The sequence below is a fragment of the Rattus norvegicus genome, chromosome 20 (assembly GCF_021556685.1).
Source record: "Rattus norvegicus strain SHRSP/BbbUtx chromosome 20, alternate assembly SHRSP_T2T, whole genome shotgun sequence".
In the NCBI taxonomy this organism is placed as follows: domain Eukaryota; kingdom Metazoa; phylum Chordata; class Mammalia; order Rodentia; family Muridae; genus Rattus; species Rattus norvegicus.
The window spans coordinates 3,322,165-3,343,476 of NC_141553.1; the positions used below are offsets into that span (position 1 = coordinate 3,322,165).

A 21,312-nucleotide genomic window follows, 5' to 3' on the forward strand; every position below is an offset into this window, starting at 1 on the left:
ACACACACACACACACACACGTGGCTGGGAGACTGAGTTCCCGATAGCCAGAGAAATCCTGTCGCAGAGAAACCCTGTCTCTAAAACAAAACAAACTGATCATACACCGTACGGGTTTGCATGTACCACCGAGGGCACACAAGCCACAGCCATTAGAGAGTGGCAGGGACTTTGCGGCAAGCTTTCTCTTTCTTCACAGGGCCTCCAGGAGATCAGGACTGTTGGCTCTGCATAGCCTTGTGATGTGAAACTACATACTCAGCCCTCCTCCCTACACAGGGACAAGGCAGGAACCACAGATCATTCCTAGATCTCCTCAGGCGGAGGGCTGAGAAGAATGCGGCTGAACATTTAAAAACCTAATAAGCAATTGTAAAGAAGCAACCTAGGTTCGGAAGAAAACGAGGCTTTTATTTTTCCACTGGAAGCACCATCCTGGGCCACTGTCAGTTCCCAGCTAAGGACACCAGGTGGCAGCAGTGAGCACCGAGCTCAGGCTCTCCCTAGAAGTCCAGGTCTAGCCGAGCGAGAACAGGTTGAGTGAGGTAGGAGTGTGCTTTCTGCTGATCGAGAGAAGCAGAGGGACAACGTGGGGGTTGAACACGGACCGCAAGGTGGAGAGAGGGTGGTGCAGAGCATGGACGCTTCCAACACAGAACACAATCCAACCAGAGACTGAGGAAGGGAACGAAGGAATTAGGGAAAATTGAGATTCTAAAGGGGCAGACGAAGAAAGAAAGAGGTGGGCTTGGGTGTGCTCTGAGGAGGCTCAAGTTCTCTGGGGTACCCTATCTATACTCTTCCCGGGGTGGGTCAAGGTCTGGCTCCTCCTGAGATTCACTGTCCATCTCAGGGGCAGGAGGCCAGGGATTTTCTGGGGGCTGGGTCCCTGCTGGCCAGGGATCATCGGGCAGAGGAGGTTTAGGGGGATCAGTGCTCGGGGGCTTAGGGGGCCAGGCACCACTGTCAGGAAGATCTCTCCAGGGACGGTTGGAGCCTGGAGGAGGAGGCTCATCAAACAGAGGAGGTGCCCCTGGCCAGGGATCACCAGGGATTGGGGGTCCCAGAGGCAATGGTGGGGAGTTCTCTTCTTGGGTGTCTGTGGATTTGGGAGAGGGGTCGTCACTGCCTGAGATGCCTGTAGAGGAGGAAGGAGAAAGGTAAGAGATAAAAGTCACAAAGCACTTCCCACCCAGCTTCAGACCCAAAGGTTGAGCCTCACTTAGACCAGCACATCCTAAACCCCAAAACAGACTTCGGAGTGACCCCAAAGTGTTCTCCATAGGTTTCCAGAACACTGAGGCCAGCTTCACGGTATGAAAGCCCTGGGCTCATCGGGACCACCCACAGGATCATGCCTCCAAATGGTTCTGTTCAACCATGGTTAGGATAACCCACTGGAACCGCTCCCCAGGTGGTCTACTCCGGAAGTGGTCTTGCCCCACCTGTCACTCAGGCCCCATCTCTGTAACAACCAGCCCTCAACACAGACCTCAGTCCCGCTGACTCCACACACCCGGTGTCTCCACCTGACCCAGCAACATATTCAGAATCAAGGTGCCCCTGAGCTTCTCCACTAAGGACACTCCGAGAATCCCTTTCAGTCTGCGATCCGTTTACTCCTTCCCTCCTGGGGGGGGGGGGTGTCCCCTCCCTAAGGGTGAGTCCTCTTGGCCATCCCCATCACCCCAGCGGTGCTCCCGGCCTCTTCCAACGACTCACCTCCTGCAAATAGGCAAAGGACCAGCAGGCCGAGCAGCTTCCAATTGAGCATCATGGCTGTGTCCTGGCCCCCAAGGTGGGGTGCTCTGAGTCTAGGTGCTTGAGAACCCAAGAGGCTTTATAGCAAAGGAGGGAGAGGAGGTGGCTAGTCTGTGGGGAGGGGCCAGCCCAGCGCCCTGAGGAATCCCTATCAGAGCCTAACTGGTCAAACTCGTTTACAAAAAACCTGCCAGTAAGTATCCCTCTTTTCAGTCCCCCAGTCCCCCAGCCCCCCCCACTCCCCTACCCCCTGACAGTAGGGTCTTCCTATCAGTAACCCAGACCCCAGGAGGCTACACCTCTTGTTTTCACACCTCCTCCATCCACACCCTGCAGGAATCGGGACCCACCTGTCATCTTTATAATCACAGGGAAGGCCGCCTTTCATCTGTGATAGTTATTGGAAGCCACAAAATGGGGGCAAACCCTGCGTGGGGAAGCTTGGTAATTACAGACAGAGGCGGGACGCCTGGGCCAGATAGCGCCCTCTACACTGGCATCTCGGTCTCAGAGCCACCCCCCCTCCCCCAACTCTGGACCATGCAGGCTGCTCTCTGGCGTGTCTCTTCAGTCACGGGGACTTCCCAGGCAGTGACATCTAAGGAATTCCATGGGGAGCCACCTGGGTGACGGGAAGCCAGGATATCCTGGTTCCTGACCCCATGCAGAGGTGACTACATCAACACCAAAGGCTCAGGAAGAGCTTCCCCCTTGTAACCCCAAAAATCTTCCTTCCTCAGGATGGCCCTGAGCACCAGGGCTCTGGGACACACACATCCCTTCCCCACCACCATCACCACCAAGAGAGATTCCTTAAGGATTGAAAGGGTCTGAACTACAACTCCATTCACCACACATCGGTCCCCACCTGGTCTGTTTGGGATTCTGCCTGTGGCTGATCTGGGAAACTCAGTTTCCACTTGCAAGCCTTGTCCCTGGAGCATCCATCTTGATCCAGGGCAATCTTCCTCAGGGTCCCAAGGTTTTAACCCACTGTTACTCTTCCTCCCTCCTCTCTCACACACACACACATTTTTTTTTTTTTTACGAATTGTAAATGAGTGTTTTACAGACAAGTGATGCACGGGGAGGTCAGAAGGCACTGAATCCACCAGAACTGGAGTTACAGTGGTCGGCCTCCGCGTAGTTGCTAAGAATTTATCTAGGATTTCTGGAAGAGCAGCCAGAGAGCTCTTAGGCCCACTTAGCCGGCTCCCCAGCCCACCCCAAAGCCCTTCTGGAATTCTGCCTAGTACTCCCTGCCCTGCCCCTGCCAGTTCCTCCTGGTATCCCCCCCCATCACAGTGGCCCTGGGCCAGGACAGCATCTGCTGAGACTCCTCTTGAATGTTGAATGTTTAGTATCTTACTCCAGGCATTCAACACCCAAAGAAAGTAACTTTTACAGTAAAGGAGGACAAAGAAAACTTGGTCTGGGTAGCAATAGCACAGGCCTTTAATCCCAGCACCGGTGTGGTGTGGTATGGTGTGGTGTGTGTATGCGTGTGTGTGTGTGTGGTGTGTGTGTATGCCTGTGTGTGTAGTGTGTGTGTGGTGTGTGTGTGTGTGTGTGTGTGTGTGGTGTGTGTGGTGTGTGTAGTTGGGGGAGAGGGTTGGGGGGGCACAATACAGTAGCAGGCAGATCTCTGAGTTTGAGGTCAGCCAGATTTAAGGAGTGAATTCTTGATAGCCAGAGCTAAACAGAGACCCTGTCCTAAAAAAGAAAGGAAGTGAGGGAGGGAGGGAGGGAGGGAGGGAGGGAGAGAGAGAGAGAGAGAGAGAGAGAGAGAGAGAGAGAGAGAGAACACACAGACTTGGGAAGCAGAGGTAGGTGGGTCTCTGGTTCAAGGCTAGCCTGGTCTACAGAAATAAGCTCTAGGACAGCCAGGGCTATCTTAAATGTCAAAACAAAAAACCAAACTAACAAAACCACCACCACCAACAACAAAATCTGGGAGATTCTCAGAACACTTCCAGAGCAGTTAGGAAAGGTTTGGAGAAAGGTACCCTCAGAGGAAGGGCAGGGTTAGGAGGATAATCGTCTCACAGCCCCCCACCCCCCACCCCCCAGGGGCTGGCTCCAGGGGAATCCCAGTCTCCCAGACATCTCCAGGAAAGGACTCCATTCCAGCCATCTTTATTCAGTACAGAGTTTGAACTTGGTGGAAGCTGGGGTCCCAAGGCTTGCTGGGGAGCAGGGCCAGGCTGGCCCCACCCCATGTCCTCCCATCCAACCCTCCTGGGGATCCAATTCCAGGCTAGCTTCACTCCTCCTCCTGACAGCTCCGGCCCAGCAGTGGATTGGAAGGAGGGCTCTTAGTGTTCTGGTTATCTTCCAGACAAATAGCGTCGTCTCTGGAGATGGCCTCGCTCAGGCCTTGCAGGTTATCAAGCAGGACAGTCAGGGAGCCTGACAGAGGAGACATTGCAGAATGGACACGGGGGTGAGAGCAGGCTGCACAGGCTGGGAGGCCCTGAGGGAGGATCCTGGGCACACAGCAGCACAGATAAAAGGCCAAGGGCCTCTGGGGCTCGGGCCTGAAATTCCGCGTGCCCTTCAGTGTGTTCTACCTTTCATAGACTCCTTGCACGGTGAAGCTGCTGCAGACTCAGGGGGCTCTACAGGCTGGGAGCTGCACTTCTTACTCACTCCCGAGGGAAGCACTGCTAACAGGCGCTGCTGCTTGTAACGGGAGAGGAGACCCTCTTGCTTCAAGGTGGCCTGGGAAGGAGAGGGTCAGCCACACCGCACTGGCCCAGGCCAGGCCACCCGCCCCTCCACACCTTTACTCAACCACCAGCTCCCATGACCAGTTCCCTGCTGTCCCCTACCAGCATGAGGTTCTTGTCCCTCTCCAGCTCCTGCACTCGCCGTGTCAGCCGCTGCCCTTCTTCCTTCCGGGCCTCGTCCTGCAGGCGCCTGAGCTCCTGATTCCGCTCCTTTTCCAGAGTGGCTTTGTGTTGGATCTGGCGCAAGGAAACCACTAAGGAGATGGGAGTGGGTTAGCCCAGAGCCCCAGAATGAGACTTGAGCTCTCAACTCTCTCGGGGACTCTTCCACACCATGGGTGGGCTGATGTCATGGGATCCTCATCCCCGATGCCAGTTCCTTAGGCAAGACCTGGACAGGGGCCGGAGTGACACTCATGTGATCTGTGTTGCTGCTGTCTTGAGACAGGTTCCGCTATGTGGCCCAGGCTGGCCCTAAACTATTGAGACAGGTTCCGCTATGTGGTCCAGGCTGGCCCTAACCTACTCTGCCCCTTACTTTCAAAGGCTGGGCTGGGGTGACAGGCAAGTGCCGCCATGTGTGGCTAGGGCTCGTGTTCTTACGACACTGGTAGCATGATTAGAGAATTTTCTATCTGTGAGATGTGCAGCTAAACCATCATGTCTGCTGCAACTTACATGACTCAAATGTCCACACGTGTAAGCACGGACATAGGCAAGCGAGCAGGGTGTTAACTGTGTCTCCACTCAGGGAAGACACGAACATCCATCCTGTTCCTCTAACTCATCCAAGTGTTAGGTCTCTAGTGAGGGCAGCTGCCAGAAGTGACGCCACAACAGTGGTGTCCACTGAGGGGCAGTGACGCAGGCCCGGAACCAAAGCTGTTCCTGAGCTGGTGCTGGCTGCGGTGTGTTCACTGCGTAAGAATTCACTTATGTCAGTCCTACGGTACGTCACTACATACACGTGTCAACAAAAAGCTTGAAAAAAGTCTGGGGTGAGATGGGATTGGCAGCCCTGTGTCTCAATGCTGCCTTCCTCCCGCACATCTCACCAGCCTTGGCCTGCTCCCTCCGGGCCTCGTTCAGCCTCCTCTTTGTGTCTGAGAGCTGTTCCCGAAGCCGACTTTCCACCTCCGCCACCTTCTCTTGCAGAGCTGCAGTTGAGGGCATGAGGCAGTGTCAGGGGGAGCTGCCCGTCCTGCAGGGTGGCACACACTGCCACGCCCCCACACCTTGCCCGTAGATCTCCTGCTGCTGGGTCAGCTCCTGACGGAGGCTGGCAGCTTCCTCTGTGCTCTCCTGCTGGCCTTGACGGGCTGCCTCCAGCTGCTGCCCAACGCTAGCCAGGGATTCCTGGGCACGCTGCAGCTCCTGCTCCAACTGCTGGGCTACTTCGGTCAGGTGCCGGTGCTCTGCCTCTCCTGAAAGGGAACTGTGGTCACGCAAGACCTCTGCTGGCACCAGAGCTTCCGCTGATCAAGTCTCCTCCAGCCCCGCTCAGGCAGGCAGGCAGGCAGGCAGGCAGGCAGGGCAGGGCAGGGCAGGGCAGGCAGGGCAGACAGGCAGGCATGCAGGCAGGCACACAGGGCAGGCAGGCAGGCAGGGAGGCAGGCAGGGTAGGCAGGCAGGCAGGGAGGCAGGCAGGGCAGGGCAGGGCAGGCAGGCACACAGGGCAGGCAGGCAGGCAGGCAGGCAGGCAGGCACACAGGGCAGGCAGGCAGGGCAGGCAGGCAGGCCGGCAGGCAGGCGTACCTTGCTCCCGTACCCGGCCCACCTCCTGTTGGATCAGGTGGGCACTTAGCTGCAGTTCTGCATCCAAGCGGTTCCGTTCTTCCCGTAGCTGCTCCAACTCAAGGCTCAGGTCCGTGTCCGGTGGGGGTGCAGGTTCAGGTGGGGGACAGCTGGGACAGCGATGATGGAGTCAGAGAAACCTCCCCAGCAACTGAGTGACCGGTGCCTCCACCCCTCCTTGGTCCCTCTGGGTCCTAGCAGCCAACAGGTTGTCCCCAACATCCACACACACCCCTCCACCTCAATGTGCCCGAACTTTACCTCTCCAGGCGCAACTGAACAAGAGCCAACTTTCGAGCCATCAAACCTGAAGAGAAGAGAGGACAGACAGATGAGAACACGTGGACAGAGGGTGGCGGGGAGCACAGGACAGTGATAGTTACCAAGGCAACAGAGGACAAACATGGGGTTAGATCCAGAGCTAAGAGGAAGAGGGCTAGGCCGGAAGGAGGGCTAGGTCATTCTGTGTACCTTTAATGGTGTGGACCTTACGGACAGCATAGCTGAGCCGGTTGCAGAGGCTGGGAATCCGGGCTACAGCCTGGTCCACCCTGGTCATGGTGCTCTGGAGTCTGGCCTGAGTGCTGAAGAAGATATAGGTCACTCACGGTCCTTCCTCCCCTCATCCCTTCAAGACCCGCAGGGTCTGGGGCAGAGGACACGTCTGTCCTGTCCTGGTACATGAGCGGGGAGTGTGGGGGGAGGGGGGAGGCTGTTAAGTAGCCAGCAAAGGAGAAACGGGAGCCTACAGGAGAGGCAGGACCTTGGCGAACCCTGCAGGTCAATCCAGCTCCTTAGCAAACCTAGAGGATCTAAGTGCTTAAGCTCAGTCAGAACATCTCAACTGGGGTACGGGTGTTCAAAGCCTGGAAGGGCTTTCTGGTAGCTTTTATTGAGAACCATGTATGTGATCTGGCAGAAAGTAAAACCCCAGACACGACACCGTAACATCTTCCTGGAGGCAGGCACGTGCAGAGCTTTGAATCTGGTTCTTCTAAACTAGTCTGACTCTGTCTGTGCAAGTTTAAAAGTTTCAGCTTTCCTTTCTGGTGCCAGGGATTGAAACCAGAGATTCCTGAATGCTGGGTAAGTGTTCTGCTACTGAGCTATAGACCAGCCCAGCTGTACAATTAGGGTTGCAAAAGAAGGAAGGAGGAAGAGAGGGAGGGAGGGAGGTTTGCACACGGCTGCAGTTCCCTTCCCTGACCTCCGAAGTCACAGCTCCTCCTAGCTGCCCTACTTAGCTTCAGAGCACAGTAGACCAAAGTGCAGGAAGCCGGCATACTCCATCCTGCATCCTCCTGCCTGCCTCTCTCTCTCTCTCTCTCTCTCTCTCTCTCTCTCTCTCTCTCTCTCTCGCCTGAGGCTCTTCCGGGCTCCTCCACCTGCTGCTCTGTGACAGATACCTGTTCATAGCACTGACCACGAACTTCAGCTGCTCCTCAGCAGAGGCCGCCTGCTGCTCCTGCCTCCACCTGGCCTCCTGCGCCTGACTCAGCTCCATCTTCAGGGTCTGGTAAGGATGCAGCTTTGTGTGCGCTCTCTCTCGTACACCTCCCTCCCTGGCCCCTGGCCCACAGACCCAGCCAGGGTCTTCTTCACCCTCCTTCCCTAAGGAGCTTCACCCTCCTCCCTTAAGGAGCTTCACCCTCCTCCCTTAAGGAGCTTCACCCTCCTCCCTAAGGAGCTTCACCCTCCTCCCTTAAGGAGCTTCACCCTCCTCCCTTAAGGAGCTTCACCCTCCTCCCTTAAGGAGCTTCACCCTCAGACCTTGGTGCTCATCCGCTCCACCTCCACCTGTGCAGTCTTGTCTTGTAGGGCACGCTGCAAGATGGCCTGCTCCTGGCTTTGGGCAGTCACTTGCTCCTGGAGCTCTGCTACCTACAGGAGCAGAGGGAACTGAGCAGGGAAATCTAGAGCCAAAGCTATGGGGAATGCCGGTGAAGGAGACGGGGCAGGAGTCTCCAGACTGGGGCTGCAGAGATGGCTCAGTGGTTAAGAACGCTGGCTGCTCTCACAGAGTTCGAGTCCCTTTTCCCACAGGATGGCTCGTAACCATCTGTAACTCCAGTTCTGGGGGAGCAAACACCTCCTGACTTCCATGGGCACATGGTACACAGACATACATGCAGGCAAAACATTCAGACACATAAAACAAAATAAACACACCTTTTCTTTCTTTCTAAGACAGGGTTTCACTATGTAGCTCTGGCTGTCCTGGAACTCACTATGTAGACCAGGCTGGCCTCAAATTCAGAGACCCTCTGCCTCTTCCTCCTACCTGCTGGAATTAAAGGAGTACACCACACCCAGCTAAATTAAGTACGAAAGAAAGAAAGAAAGAAAGAAAGAAAGAAAGAAAGGAAGGAAGGAAGAAAGGAAGAAAGGAAGAAAGAAAGAAGAAAAGAAAGGAAGGAAAGAAGGAAGAAAAGAAGGAAGGAAGGAAGAAAAGAACGCCCAGTGTGGTATGGTGTGGTAAGACGTACCTTTAATTTCAGCATGAGGAGGGGAGAGGCAGGCAGATCACTTATTGGCCAGTCAGGTCTACAAAGTGAGTTCCAGGACAGCTACAGTACACAGAAAACTCTGTCTTGAATCTTCTTTCTGAGTCAGGCTGCCCACGCTTTGGGAAACCATCCTGATCCCTTCCCCTGACTGTGCCACGCCCTGATGGATGCTGTGGCCTGCTCAGAGAGGCCGTCCCTGACCATCCTATCCATCCACCTCAGTCTTGTCACCACCGCTTCTCCGTAGCACGTGTATGACGATGTGACCCATTTTTCTGCTTCTCCGTGCGTCCTTCTAGGACTCAAGCTCCGTGAAAACGGGGACTCTTCTGCTCAGGGCTCTGTGCCCAGCATGTGGCAACCACCCAAAGACTAACTGTCATCACTGGGAGAGACACAGCCCCTGACCTGGTCCCTCAGCTGCTTGGTGGAGTCCCTGTGCTGCAGGTCCTGGGCTTTGAGCTGCACCATAAGGGCAAACACCTTCTCCCGCCAGCCGCGCAGCAACGAGCGGCACTTCTTAGGAAACTCGGGCTCCAAGGGGTCTAGAGGATGAATCTGCACGTGGGAAAGAAGGGAATGGATCTTCTAAGGAGGCGGGAACTGGTGACCTTGTCCTTCCAGTCCTGCCATCCACGGTGAGGCGGTTAGGGGTCTCAGTAGTATACCACCTACCTTCCCCAGAGAGGGAAGGCCTACAGCAGGGCAGGGTTTGGAGGATGAGGGAGGGGCCTACCTTCCTGGTCAGCTCCTCTTCTTGCAGGGTGAGCATGTGTGTGAGGCTCTGTACCCGTACCTGCAGTAGCTCCACGGTGGCCTGAAGGTTAGTCCTGTCCTCCTTCAAGTGCTGGGAAAAGAACTCCATCATTCAGGATCCCCACGCTACCCTCAGACCGAGGGTAGTCCCAAGGACAGCATGGCTTCCCTTCTAGAGGGCTATGCTCTCTCCTCCCAATCCATCCCCTGATCCCCTGGTGTCTTTCCTCCCACCTTCAAGGTGTCTAGCAGCTCCTTCTGTTCCAGCTCCCGTGCCTGGCTAGGAACCTCAGGAGGGACTTGTTCCCCTACATACTTCCTCAGATTCTCCACCAAGGTCACCTGAGCCTCCAGCTCTTCTTGGGTCTTACTAAGGTTGAAGCAGAAATGGGACAGTCCTCAGTGGAACAGCCTGGAGATGATACCCAGCACCACGTCACCTGCTGGGGCCCTTGTTCACACCCCTGCACAGTCCACTGACCTCAGCTGATTCCTAAGCAGTTCTGCCTCCTTCTGGGCCATAGTCAGCTGCTTGGCTTCCCCTGCCTGTTTCATTTCCAGGCTGTTCAGAGACTTCTCCAAGTCCTCAGCCTTGCTGGTCAGACTGTCGAGAGCCTTCTGGTGAGCCTGTGTCAGGGAGGACAGCTGTGGAGGAGGAGGAGGAGGAAGAGGAGGAGGAGGAGGAGGAAGAGGAGGAGGCGGAGGGAGGGAGGAATGCATTCAGAAAAGGCCATCCTGGGGGGCTGGACAGGGGCTCAGCAGCTCAGACCCAAGTTCAGTTCCCAGCACCCACGACAGGCAGTTCAGAGGACCCAATGTCCTCTTCTGACCTCTGAGGCCCTCATACATGTGGTATACACTCACCGACACAACACACACTCACAAGCGAAAATAAATCTTTAGGAGATGGAGGGCCACCTACCACACTATGGGGCCTGGTCTCCCAGAGAGCCATCTGACTGATATGCTACTGTAAGCAAATGGGGGAGATCTTGGCCTCTGGTTCTCCACAGTTATGTTTCAAACAATCGTCAACTGGTGCCGGTTCACTTCCCGGTCTCTCTGTGTTCATTGCTAACAGCTAGAGTAAATGGCCCCACCTCAGGCCTGAGACTTGCCGACTATGGAGATGACTCGTCAGTAAGTGTTTGCCTCACAAGTATGAAGACCTGAGTTAGGAGCCCCAAAACTTTTGCAAAGCCAGGCAGGCCAGCACACACCTGTAATCGCCCCACTCTGTGGGATAGGAGGAGACATGGGTGGATCCCTGAAGCTCCAGGTCTGGCCTCCATGATAAAAGACCTTGTCTGGAGGCCTCACACACGTGCCAGTCACACTCACACCCTCACCTACAGACCCACACCTGAATGTACACACACCCCTCAGTGCATGGCGGGAGCAAAATGTCTTCAACCCCGAGTGCTAGCTCCTCTTTGGCCAACCTGACATGGGCTGCAGTTATTGGAGAAGGGGAAACTCAGTTGAGGTAGTGCACCCATCAGATCAGCCTATAAGCAAGCCAATGGGACATTCTTGATGGTGATTGATTGGTAAGGACCCCGCCCACGGGGAGGTGGTGCCTCCCCTAGATAGGTGGTCCTGAGTTATGCAGGAAAGCCTGCTGACCAAGCCAAAGAGGAACAAGCCAGGGAGCAGTGTCCCTCCGTGGCCTCAGCTTCCCTCAGCCGGCTGTGAGCAGGGTGAGGTGAGCCAGAAGCTTTTCCCTTCCTTCCTGAGGATGCTTTTCGTCAGCTCTTTATCAGAGCAATAGGAACCCTGAGACCTTCCAGTACTTGGGAGGCTGAGTGGGGAGTACTGTCTCAAGTTCACAGCCAGCCAGGCCTACAGATCAAGGTGCTACCTTAACAACCCTCGACCCACAAAGAAGCAGGCTTGCCACACCCACAAAGCCTACAGCACGTACAACACACTTCCCCAAGCTCTCCTGTGGCTCTCCCTGCACCCTTGTGCAGGTGCTGTCCCGCCCTCAGGAAGACCTCTCATCTGCTCTTGGCCTGCTGGCAGCTTTCTAAGCTCTAGCAGCCAATGGTCGGACCCTACTTCAGTGTAATGATGGGGGTGCTCTAGGAAGGGAGGGTCTTCCTCACTAGACCCCAAACCAGGCCAGGGGCAGATGGGGCTCCTGCTTCCCCCTGCAGGGCCGGCCCAGCCAGCCCTGTCAACATCACCAGTGCCAAATCTTTCTTGAAGCCCAGGTCTTTCTGGACATAAAATATAAATCTGATTGTGTTATTTCCCTGTTTCTCTCTGAAGCTCGGTGTGGCAGTGCAGCACTTGGGAGGCAGAAGCAAGAGTCAAGGCTGGCCACAGCTACATAGCGAGACCCTGTCTCGACAACAACAAAAATTAAAAAAACAAAAGCCTTCTTTTCTGGTGACTCGGAGGCTGAACCGGTAGCCTCGTGCAGAGCAGGCGGACACTCTACTGCTGAGTTCCAGCCTCAGTTACTTAGAACCTGTCAGTGGCTTTTTGTCTTTTTTTTTTTTCCCCCTTTTCTTTTTTTCGGAGCTGGGGACCGAACCCAGGGTCTTGCGCCTCCTAGGCAAGCGCTCTACCACTGAGCCAAATCCCCAACCCCTTGTCTTTTTTTTAAAAAAAGATTTATTTATTGATTATATATAAGCACACTGTAGCTGTCTTCAGACACACCAGAAGAGGGCATCGGATCCCATTACAGATAGTTGTGAGCCACCATGTGGTTACTGGGAATTGAACTCAGGACGTCTGGAAGAGCAGTCGGTGCTCTTAACCACTGAGCCATCTCTCCAGCCCCCATTTGTCATTTTTTTTGACATACCACCAGCCAGCCCATCTCGCTCACAATGTCTGACTGGAGCTGACTGATTCAGAGAACCATCCTACAGGTAACTCAAAGACGCAGCCTGAGGGAAACCCAGGTTCTCCCCCAGCCCCACGGGTCTGCTATTCCCGAGGCTCCTTGCGATTTACTGGACAGTGGGCCCTGAAACGCTTTTAAGCCACTCCCCGCTGCGTGTTCACCTGCTCTTGGTGCAGACTCTGAATCTCCTCCAGCTCCTTCTGCTTCGCCTCTTCCAGGTTCTTCCGAACCATTTCCGCTCCGGCCAAGGCGGTGCGCAGGCCCTCGGCCTCGGCTTGCCCGGCCTTCTCCGCCACTGCGAGAGCATCCAGCTCCACGGCCTGAGACTCTAACCTCATCTTCTGCTGCAGGGAGGTCTCCCGAAGGGTCCGGACCTCCTCCTCCAGCAGCCTCAACTCTTGGAGCTGCCGAGAGATCAGCTCAGCCTGCTGGCTCAGGGCACCGGAGACCCCCAGCTCCAGAGACCTTCAAAGACAGGTGGGCACGGGTGAGCTGCTGGGAAGGTGGAAGCAAGGGGCTGAAGCTGAGGCAGGAGGATCGATGCATCTACCACACCACCATCACCCATCAAGTCCCTACTAAGCGCATGAGGTCATCACTATTTGCACTCGGACGACCTAAGGGCTAGTGAGATCGGCAAAGAACACCATCTCTCCAGAGATCTACACACAAGCAGATAGATGCGTTAAACGTCAAACGTGCACATGGGGGAAGGGGGGTACAGGTTTTGAGTGTGAAGATATTTGAATTCTAGATAAAGGCAAAGGAAGGGGTGGGGCGGAAACGCAGGGCCAAGTGATTTTTTTTTTACATTTTTGTTTTTCAATTTGTTTGAGACAGGGTCTCATGTAGCCCAGGCTGACCCAGTACACAGCAGAGGCTGGCCCTGAACTTGAGATCCTCCGCCCCCACTCTTTGATCTGTGCACCAGGGCATGTATGCGCGCATGTATATATGAAGTATATAAGCGCAACAAGGGAAAAAAATTGAAGACAAAGTCACTCCTGTTTCCTGATGGTGTCTTCCGCTTCCCTTCCTGACCTCTTGGTTGTCAGGGGTTTCCCTAAGCCTGCTTGCACTGCGTCAGCACGCTGGCTTTTGGCTTCTCCCAAGACTCTTTGCAAGTCGCAACTGGGATTATGGGCACGCACGGCTGCACCCTGCTCTTTCAGTGCGGGCTTTGGGTGAGTGCTCAGTACATCGCATGAGGAGTCTGAGGCACTCGGTTTACAAGTGACTCAGTGTCCTGCACATCTGAACGTGCAATGTGGAGACTCCTGAGGCAGCTCTGTCCCTGAGGATGGCAGGATTCCCTTTCACTGGAGGCTAGTAATGACTTGCCCACGGTTCCCTACAATCTGTCTCCTAACATCCCCCTCTGACAGACTGATGCTCCAGGACACTGGGGGGTAAAGACACTAAGGTAAGACCTCTCATTCACACAGAGCCGTGTATCCACAGGGGCTGGAGAGACGGCTGGGGGGCTAAGAGTGCTTGATGATCTTGCAAAGAACCTGAGTTCGGTTCCCAGCCCCGACACTGTAAGGCTGATAGCTGCCTGTAACTCCCAACTACGCAGGATCCTTCCCCCTCTTTTGGCCTCCAAATATAAATGCTCACACACAGATAAATAAAGTCTTTCTTGTTTGGTTTTCTTTCTAGACAAGTTTTTTGTCTATGTAGCCCTGACTGTCCTGAAACTCAGTCTCTAGACCAGGATGGGGCCTTGAACTAAGAGATCAGCCTACCTTTGACTCTCTAGTGCTGGGATTAAAGGCAGACCGTATCGGGCTCAAAAATAAAAATCCAGGGGCTGGAGAGATGGCTCAGTGGTTAAGAGCACTGACTGCTCTTCCAGAGGTCCTGAGTTCAATTCCCAGCAACTACATGGTGGCTTATGGCCATCTGTAATGGGATCTGGTGCCCTCCTCTGGTACACCGGTATGCATGTAGGCAGAACAATATATATATTACACACACATACATACATATATACATACACATATGTATATAATAAATAAATCTTTAAAACAATTTTTTTAAAAAATTAAGTCTTTTTTTAAAGATTTATTTATTTATTATATATAAGTACACTGTAGCTGTCTTCAGACACACCAGAAGAGGGCATCAGATTTCATTACAGTTGGTTGTGAGCCACCATGTGGTTGCTGGGATTAGAACTCAGGACCCCAGGAAGAGCAGTCAGTGCTCTTAACCGCTGAGCCATCTCTCCAGCCCTCTAAATACAAGTCTTAAAACACATTCACAGAGCAGAGCCTGCTCCAGTTGCATATTCCTACTAAAGAACTGGGTCAAGGGGCTGGGGATTTAGCTCAGTGGTAGAGCGCTTACCTAGGAAGCGCAAGGCCCTGGGTTCGATCCCCAGCTCCGAAAAAAAGAACCAAAAAAAAAAAAAAAAAAAAAAAAAAAAGAACTGGGTCAATATGTCTAAGCTGCGTGTCATTTTGCTTTAAAACAGCTTCTGCACACTTGTCCCCTCCCTTAAGACATCCACATTCCTCATTCAGTTGAGAATTTAAGTCCAGACATCTCTTTATGTTGTCCCGGGCAGATGTGGTGTGCGCCAACAATGGCCTATGGAAAGCTATACAAGTCACAGAACTGGGGGCTGAAAGGAAGGCACGTTTGTATGGAAGGCCGTTAGTCAGTCTGAGGAAGAGGTGATTGACAGATCCCTACCTGCCTCTCCGCCCAAGCCCCTGCCTGTCTCCACAGAAATCCTGTCCCCACATGGTCACTGTCGACCTCTGAGTGTCTAGCCGCCTCTCTAAGACATCTTGGCCAGGCGGAGATTGGACCAAGGGAACGTTTGAAGCCCAGGTCGAGGCCATTCTTGGCAGGGTTGAGAGGGGTCGAGCTTGGAAGTGGGAGGGAGGAACCAGCCCATCAAAACCTGAGGGGTCACAAGAGTAAAAGATTGTCAGTTTCTGGGGGGGCACGGGGGTGTGGTGGGGTGGGGTGGGGGAGATCCTGGCCTCCTGGCCTCCTTGACTACCTTTACTGACCTGATGGTGGCAGCATCTCCCCGTTATATGAATCTTCTAGCTCTTGTCTCCAGTCACCTATGTTCCCCTGGACAACAGGAGAAACAAGGACACTCCAATTCAATTTTCAGACCACCTTCCAAAGAGAAAGCCCTATAACAACAAAGTCATAATCCTTAAGTTACTGGCAGGTCTATCCGGCCATAGGCTTCTCTTTTCCTACTTCCCTAAGAAGACAGACCATAGCCAAACCACTTGTTTGTCCCAACCATGCTCTAACGAACCAGGCGACAACCCTAAGGTAAATTTGCTGAGATGAAGGCTTGCTTCTACTTACAGGATTCTGGGTGTTGCCTTTACCTTCCTCCTTAAGTGTCTACGGTCCCTGCAGCTCAGGACTCTCTGAACACAGTATAGGGAACCCAGTCTCCACAGTCCTCGCCACGGAATGGTAGGCCCGTTGGGAAGCCCATCTAGGCACCATCGAGTCACGATTTCTGGGTCATTTCCTATTAAAGGGTTAGCCCAAGGCCTGGCCCCAGAAGAATGAGGCCACATGTGGGGTTAAGCGGCTTCCCTAGGATCCCCGAGGGAGGAACCCGCGCAGCCTGGAAGCCCGTTGCTGGGAAGCCAGCTTCCTGCTAACTCATCTGTGCCTCTCTGTAACTGGCTTCAGTTGCACTCTATCCCCTAGGGGATTTCCATCCCCGATGCACCTCTCTTCAGAGTCCTACAGCATCTCCTTTCCCCCACTTCCGTTAATTCAAGTTTTTTTTTTTCACTCGACCCCCGAAATTCCTACCCGCTTCTCTTCCTAGTCCTAAGTCCTAGTCTGAATCTTTCTCGATGGAATTATCTTGGTGGCTCCCTGTCCTGTCTCCCCCCTCTCCTCTCCCGCACACACTCCTGGCTCAACCCTATCAGGACCACCCTGAACTCTGAGGCTGTCTTGACCTCCTCATCTGTCCCTTGACCCGACTCCTGCACCCCTCTTGCCCTGTGGACCCCCCTCCGCCCCCCTTGTACCCCCTCTCAGACTCTTTCCGCCCCCAACTGACTCTGCCCGAACGCCCCTTACCCAGCGCGAGATCCGCCCTCTTGCCACGCCCCTTACACCTAGCTCCCAGTCTAGACGCCACACCCTGATCACGCATGCGCGAAGCGGGTGTGTTGGCGGGCTGCTCTACAGCACCATTTCTCCCCTACCGGAAATAGGAAGAAGAAAGGTGCACGCAGGAACACCGACGCCCAAGATCTTCTCCGCGCCCTGACAGCCCCGCCCCTTCCCGGGAACCCGGGAAAACGTGCCGGCCAATCAGAAGTGGCGGAGGGCGGGAGATAGGCAACCCCTGCCCACGCACCGACCAATAAAGCAGAGGGACGCAACTCAAATGACCAATCAGAAGCAGACCGCGGGAGCAGGCTCGCGGGCGCGAAAGTCGGACCCGGGAATTCCGAGGGAGGAGTCTGCGCGGCGCGCGCGCGCGCGCGCTCGCCCACCCAAGCCGCGCCCTCGGGGCGGCTTCCCTGGCTGTCAAACCGCGGCGGGAGCGCGGCGCCCAGGGTGCTGAGTCTCTTTCCTCAGTTTACCCCGCGAGCGAAAAAAGGAAAGGGTGAGATCCACTTTGTTACAGAATTAGGGACCCGTCTGCACCGCCCTTTGTGGGTGACAGCGGATTCACTTTTCTCAGGGGAACTGGCCCCAAGAACGGGGGAGGATGGAAGGGGTACCCCAGTTAGATTAGCAAGTTTGACCATAAGTTCTCAGGCTCCAGGTTACACTTAGGGTGACAAGGTCGTGTCGCACGCACGTTTATGTAGCAGGACCCCTTTCACCCCCTCTGCATGTTCCCAGCTGCGGATTAAACTAGCTTTGCCCTGCACAGATTGTCAAAGGCTCCCGGATGTTGAGCGGCCTGGGGATCCGGCTTCACTGTGTTGCCGTAGGACGTCTTCCTGGTTTTGCATCGCATCAGGACTTTGCTAGAGTTTTTTCTTAAAACCTCATCTTGACAACCTCTGCTGTGGTGCATGTCCAGGCCTTGGGCGCTCTGAATCTGCACTTCCTAAGTTGGCATCGGAGAGAACTGAACCGAAGCCCACGGCGCATGACCCAGGAGTAGAAGAGGGGAATGGACTGCTAAAGTGGGAGGAGTGGTGCACAGGGGGCACCCCCATGCTGCCCTGCTTCCAGCTGCTGCGCATAGGGGGCGGCAGGGGCGGTGATCTCTATACCTTCCACCCCCCATCCAAGTCTGGCTGCACCTATCGGTTGGGCTGCAGGGCTGACCTGTGTGATGTGGCCCTGCGGCCCCAGCAGGAGCCTGGCCTCATCTCTGGGGTCCATGCAGAACTGCATGCTGAACTCCAAGGGGACGACTGGAGGGTCAGCCTGGAGGATCACAGCAGCCAAGGTAAGCAGTGAGCAGGCAGCCCCCAGGTAGGCATGAGAAAGGGGAGCCTCTGGGAACCTGCTTCGTACTTCCCAGAGTCCTGTCAGTCTCTGTCGAGTGGTCATGGTCCAGTCTTAATTGGCCAGGAGAACTATGCTTCTGTCAGCTCTTCACAGGACTAACCTGTTTGTCTGGTTTTAGCTCACACAGGACCTAGGAGGGGTGTGTTGACTTTCATCAAATTCTATGGATCTAGTATTAAGCTCAGATCTGACTGTTTGCACCTTGCCGTCACTAAGGCAGTTATGAGTGTTCTAGTGACCTAGGCATTCTGTCCTAACCCAAGGCAGCCCCCCCACCCCCCAAGGCTGGGGTTAGGGTTCAGTTCTTAGATTCCTGTTAGGTCAAACACCAGGTTTGGAGAAGCCCTATCTGATGTGTCCTGGGCATTAGTCCCCAACAGGCAAGTGAGTGCTCAGGGTGTTATAGGCTAGGTCTTATTCTGTGTTAGGTGTGAGACACAAAGAAAATGACAGCAAGAGGCAAGTATTGGTGGTGTACTCTGATCTCAGCACTTCAGAGCTGAGGCAGGAGGAATCATGGGTTCTGGGAATCTTAGGAAGGGGGGAAAAAGGGCTGTTTATCCAAGAAGAGCTAAGCCCAGAAAGGAAGCCTCCCGTTGTCATGGAGAAAAATAAGCTTGCTTCTTGGAGTTTAATGCCTGACCCTGTGTTCTCCTGGTGTGTGTTTTGGGGGGGGGGGGGGGGCTCGAATGGCCAGACCATCATGGTACTTCTGACTAGAAGCCTGTTCCTGTTCTTGTCAATTGTCTCCTGTCTCACCATTAACAGGGACTTTGGTCAATAATGTCCGACTCCCAAGGGGACACAGGCTGGAGTTGAGTGACGGTGACCTCCTGACCTTTGGCCCCGAAGGGCAAGCAGGAACCAGCTCCTCCGAATTCTACTTCATGTTCCAACAAGTCCGGGTCAAACCTCAGGACTTTGCCGCCATCACGGTCCCTCGGTCCAAGGGAAAAACTGGGGCCGGTTTCCAGCCCATGCTGCCCCCACAAGGGGCACCTCAGAGGCCACTCAGCACCCTCTCCTCTGCCCCCAAGGCCACACTGATTCTCAATTCCATCGGCAGCCTCAGCAAGCTGCAGCCCCAGCCTCTCACCTTCTCCCGTGGCGGTGGCCGGCAGCAGAGCCTGGCCGTTCCCACTCAGCCAGGGGAAGTGGGAGCTTCACCCGCTCCACCCACAAGAAACCGGAGGAAATCGGCTCATAAAGTGTTGGCAGAACTGGATGATGAGAGTGAGGCTTCCCCGGGGCACCTTTCAGTCCTGATGGAGCCCAGGAAGAAGCTGCGTTTGGAGAAAACGGCTCTGATATCCAGTGGGTAAGTAGAGTCCAGCATTAACCTTGTTAGCACCTTGAACCCTAGACTCCGGAACAGCCTCCCTGTGAGGTCTCAGAAGGCAGGGGAGAGGGGTGCACAAACACAGCATGCACCTGGGCTAGCCTTCACCCACAGATGCATGAGAGCCACTATGTGCAAGGCTGGGGGGGTGGGGTGGGGAATAACAGTTAGGATTAGACTATAAAAACAATCTGCATGATGACTACAACATTGTGAGTCTGAGGTCCACATCATAATCAAAAAAAAAAAAAAAAAATCTGGGAGGCTGGAGCAGTTGAGAGAACTGACTGCTCTTCCAGAGGTCCTGAGTTCAAGTCCTAGCCACCACACGGCGGCTCACAACCATCTGTAATGAGATTGGATGCCCTCTGACTTGCCCAGGGTTGGAGTCCCAGCAGCATATATAAAAAACTGTATAGACAACTGTCTCTCATGTCATTTTTTTTTTTCCGGAGCTGAGGACCGAACTCAGGGCCTTGCGCTTGCTAGGCAAGCGCTCTACCACTGAGCTAAATCCCCAACCCCAACAACTGTCTCAAAACTAGAAAGCAGGTTAACCCAGGGCTGCTTTTATTTTGTGCATGGCTGTTTTGACTGCCGAGTTGTTCATGCAGTACCAACAGTAGCCAGAAGAGGGCAACGGGTCCTCTGTAACTAGATGGGTAGTTCCTAGCCACTATGTAGGTACTGGGGTTCAAACCCAGATACTCTCTGGAAGAACAGCTTGAGACACCCAATTCTACTTTTTTTAAAAACACAAGGAAGGATCTCACTGTGTAGCCCAGGCTAGCCTCAAATGCCTCAGGTAAATAATAGTCAGGATAGAGCATTCAGAACGGAAACACTAGTGTGTTTCCAGGAATACTCCCGTAGGGGTGGGGAACCCTGTGTAGTGTCTTGCTGCTGCTATAAGTAGCCTGGGTTTTGGTGTGATGGCTGTGATATTTGGTACCATATGACCCACATTGGCTGTAGCACCCAGGGTGCCACGTTGGCACCTTGACTTTGCAGTCAGGGCACAGATGTGGCTCCCTCAACTCAGAGTCAGACAGTGTTAGAATGGATCTTGAGTTGGGAGATGGCTGGGCAGTTAAGTGCACTGGCTGCTCTTCCAGAGAGAGGTCCTGAGTTCAATTGGCAGCAATCACATGGTGGGGCTCACCACCATCTCTAAAAGGGATCTGATGCCTTCTTCTGACCTGCAGATACACATGCAAACAGCACACACTGGAAGACTAAAGAATGGCTTGAAGGGCTGAAGCTGGCTGTGTGTGTGTGTGTGTGTGTGTGTGTGTGTGTGTGTGTGTGTGAGTGAGAGAGAGAGAGAGAGAGAGAGCGAGAGCGGGTGCGCAAAGCACCACTCATTCAAAAGTAACCATGGACTTTGAGAAACGTCTTTCTCCAAAGGGAATGACCACAGGGAGAGGTCCACTGCTAGAGAAGACTGACTCAAGGCTGGAGAGCACTATGGCTGAAGTGACAGGAAAAAGAGCTGCAGCCTCCAAGTTAAGTAACAAGGAGTAAAGCCCCGTTTCCACAAACACCAGGATCCTACAGTTAGAGCATCAATCACAGGAACCATCCCTGAAGGCATTAAGAAGGGGTGCTAAATGTCTTCTTATTTTGCTGAGGCCAGCATACCAGGCAAGTCCCCTGTACTGAGCACCCACCCTAACCCTAATGTTCTTGAACGGCATCGGCTAACGCACCCTGGACGACCCAGAGCACAGCCCCAAGGTTTCGCTCATGCCAAGGCTAGCTAATCCTGCCACCAACTAGGTATTTGTGACTGGCTCTTCGGAGCTTTGCCTTTGATTTCCAAATAAAGAATAAACTGCTTCACCTACATCGGGGCATTCACTGAGTCTCAAGTCTGCAAGATGAGGTGACGAGATCCTTCGGCTGGCAGACTTTAAATCCTCTAGGATGGCAGGCACACAATACCTTCCTCTATAGGTTGACCTCCAACCCCCAATAACCCTTTGGGCGTTTCGTAACCTCCCACGGTTTCAATGGCGCCTGTTCTGAAGACCGCCTGGGTTTGAGAATTCCATTATTGGCTTTCTCCATCCTCAGGCCCTCTAG

The 21,312-nt window shown here is 54.1% G+C and overlaps 3 protein-coding genes and 1 long non-coding RNA gene across 53 annotated transcripts; 2 read left to right on the forward strand and 2 right to left on the reverse strand.

Moving 5' to 3' along the window:
• Nucleotides 1-394: 394 nt before the first annotated feature.
• Psors1c2 (psoriasis susceptibility 1 candidate 2) lies at nt 395-1,816 on the reverse strand. Its single transcript, NM_001166016.2, has 2 exons — nt 1,723-1,816; nt 395-1,138 (listed from the first exon to the last, which is right to left on the reverse strand). The coding sequence occupies exons 1-2, from the start codon at nt 1,775-1,777 to the stop codon at nt 789-791; spliced, it is 405 nt and encodes a 134-aa protein (NP_001159488.1). The 5' UTR covers nt 1,778-1,816; the 3' UTR covers nt 395-788.
• Nucleotides 1,817-3,881: 2,065 nt separating this feature from the next.
• Nucleotides 3,882-16,681, reverse strand: Cchcr1 (coiled-coil alpha-helical rod protein 1). 50 transcript variants are annotated; one of them, XR_015644939.1, is made up of 19 exons: nt 16,491-16,530; nt 15,773-15,944; nt 15,434-15,500; nt 15,108-15,321; nt 12,569-12,872; nt 10,029-10,192; nt 9,782-9,917; nt 9,528-9,638; nt 9,200-9,349; nt 8,055-8,165; nt 7,691-7,797; nt 6,756-6,868; nt 6,546-6,591; nt 6,246-6,394; nt 5,726-5,914; nt 5,546-5,647; nt 4,593-4,727; nt 4,332-4,482; nt 3,882-4,170 (listed from the first exon to the last, which is right to left on the reverse strand). XR_015644939.1 is itself a non-coding variant. In XM_087598022.1 (19 exons), exons 3-19 carry the CDS (start codon nt 15,447-15,449, stop codon nt 4,025-4,027), a joined length of 2,259 nt encoding a protein of 752 aa, XP_087454148.1. In that variant the 5' UTR covers nt 15,450-15,500; nt 15,773-15,944; nt 16,491-16,530; the 3' UTR covers nt 3,882-4,024.
• Nucleotides 12,571-14,062, forward strand: LOC147998455 (uncharacterized). The gene is made up of 2 exons (XR_015645388.1): nt 12,571-12,884; nt 13,248-14,062. It is a non-coding gene; the product is annotated as an uncharacterized LOC147998455 (long non-coding RNA).
• Nucleotides 16,682-16,955: 274 nt separating the features above from the next.
• Nucleotides 16,956-21,075, forward strand: Tcf19 (transcription factor 19). The gene is made up of 4 exons (NM_213561.3): nt 16,956-17,025; nt 17,299-17,826; nt 18,657-19,206; nt 20,635-21,075. Exons 2-4 carry the CDS (start codon nt 17,589-17,591, stop codon nt 20,639-20,641), a joined length of 795 nt encoding a protein of 264 aa, NP_998726.2. The 5' UTR covers nt 16,956-17,025; nt 17,299-17,588; the 3' UTR covers nt 20,642-21,075.
• Nucleotides 21,076-21,312: the final 237 nt, after the last annotated feature.

What these genes read in the sequence shown, in the direction of transcription:
- Cchcr1 (XM_087598003.1), bottom strand. Translation starts at nt 15,970, where the DNA reads ATGTGGCCTCATTCTTCTGGGGCCAGGCCTTGGGCTAACCCTTTAATA. An exon ending in AAGAGGAGCTGACCAGGAAG is followed by an intron (nt 9,350 to 9,527) that starts GTAGGCCCCTCC and finishes TCCCACGTGCAG; the next exon opens with ATTCATCCTCTAGACCCCTT. An exon ending in GTGGTCAGTGCTATGAACAG is followed by an intron (nt 6,869 to 7,690) that starts GTATCTGTCACA and finishes TATCTTCTTCAG; the next exon opens with CACTCAGGCCAGACTCCAGA.
- Psors1c2 (NM_001166016.2), bottom strand. Translation starts at nt 1,777, where the DNA reads ATGATGCTCAATTGGAAGCTGCTCGGCCTGCTGGTCCTTTGCCTATTT. An exon ending in CCTTTGCCTATTTGCAGGAG is followed by an intron (nt 1,139 to 1,722) that starts GTGAGTCGTTGG and finishes CCTCCTCTACAG; the next exon opens with GCATCTCAGGCAGTGACGAC.
- Tcf19 (NM_213561.3), top strand. Translation starts at nt 17,589, where the DNA reads ATGCTGCCCTGCTTCCAGCTGCTGCGCATAGGGGGCGGCAGGGGCGGT. An exon ending in GGAGGATCACAGCAGCCAAG is followed by an intron (nt 17,827 to 18,656) that starts GTAAGCAGTGAG and finishes CACCATTAACAG; the next exon opens with GGACTTTGGTCAATAATGTC.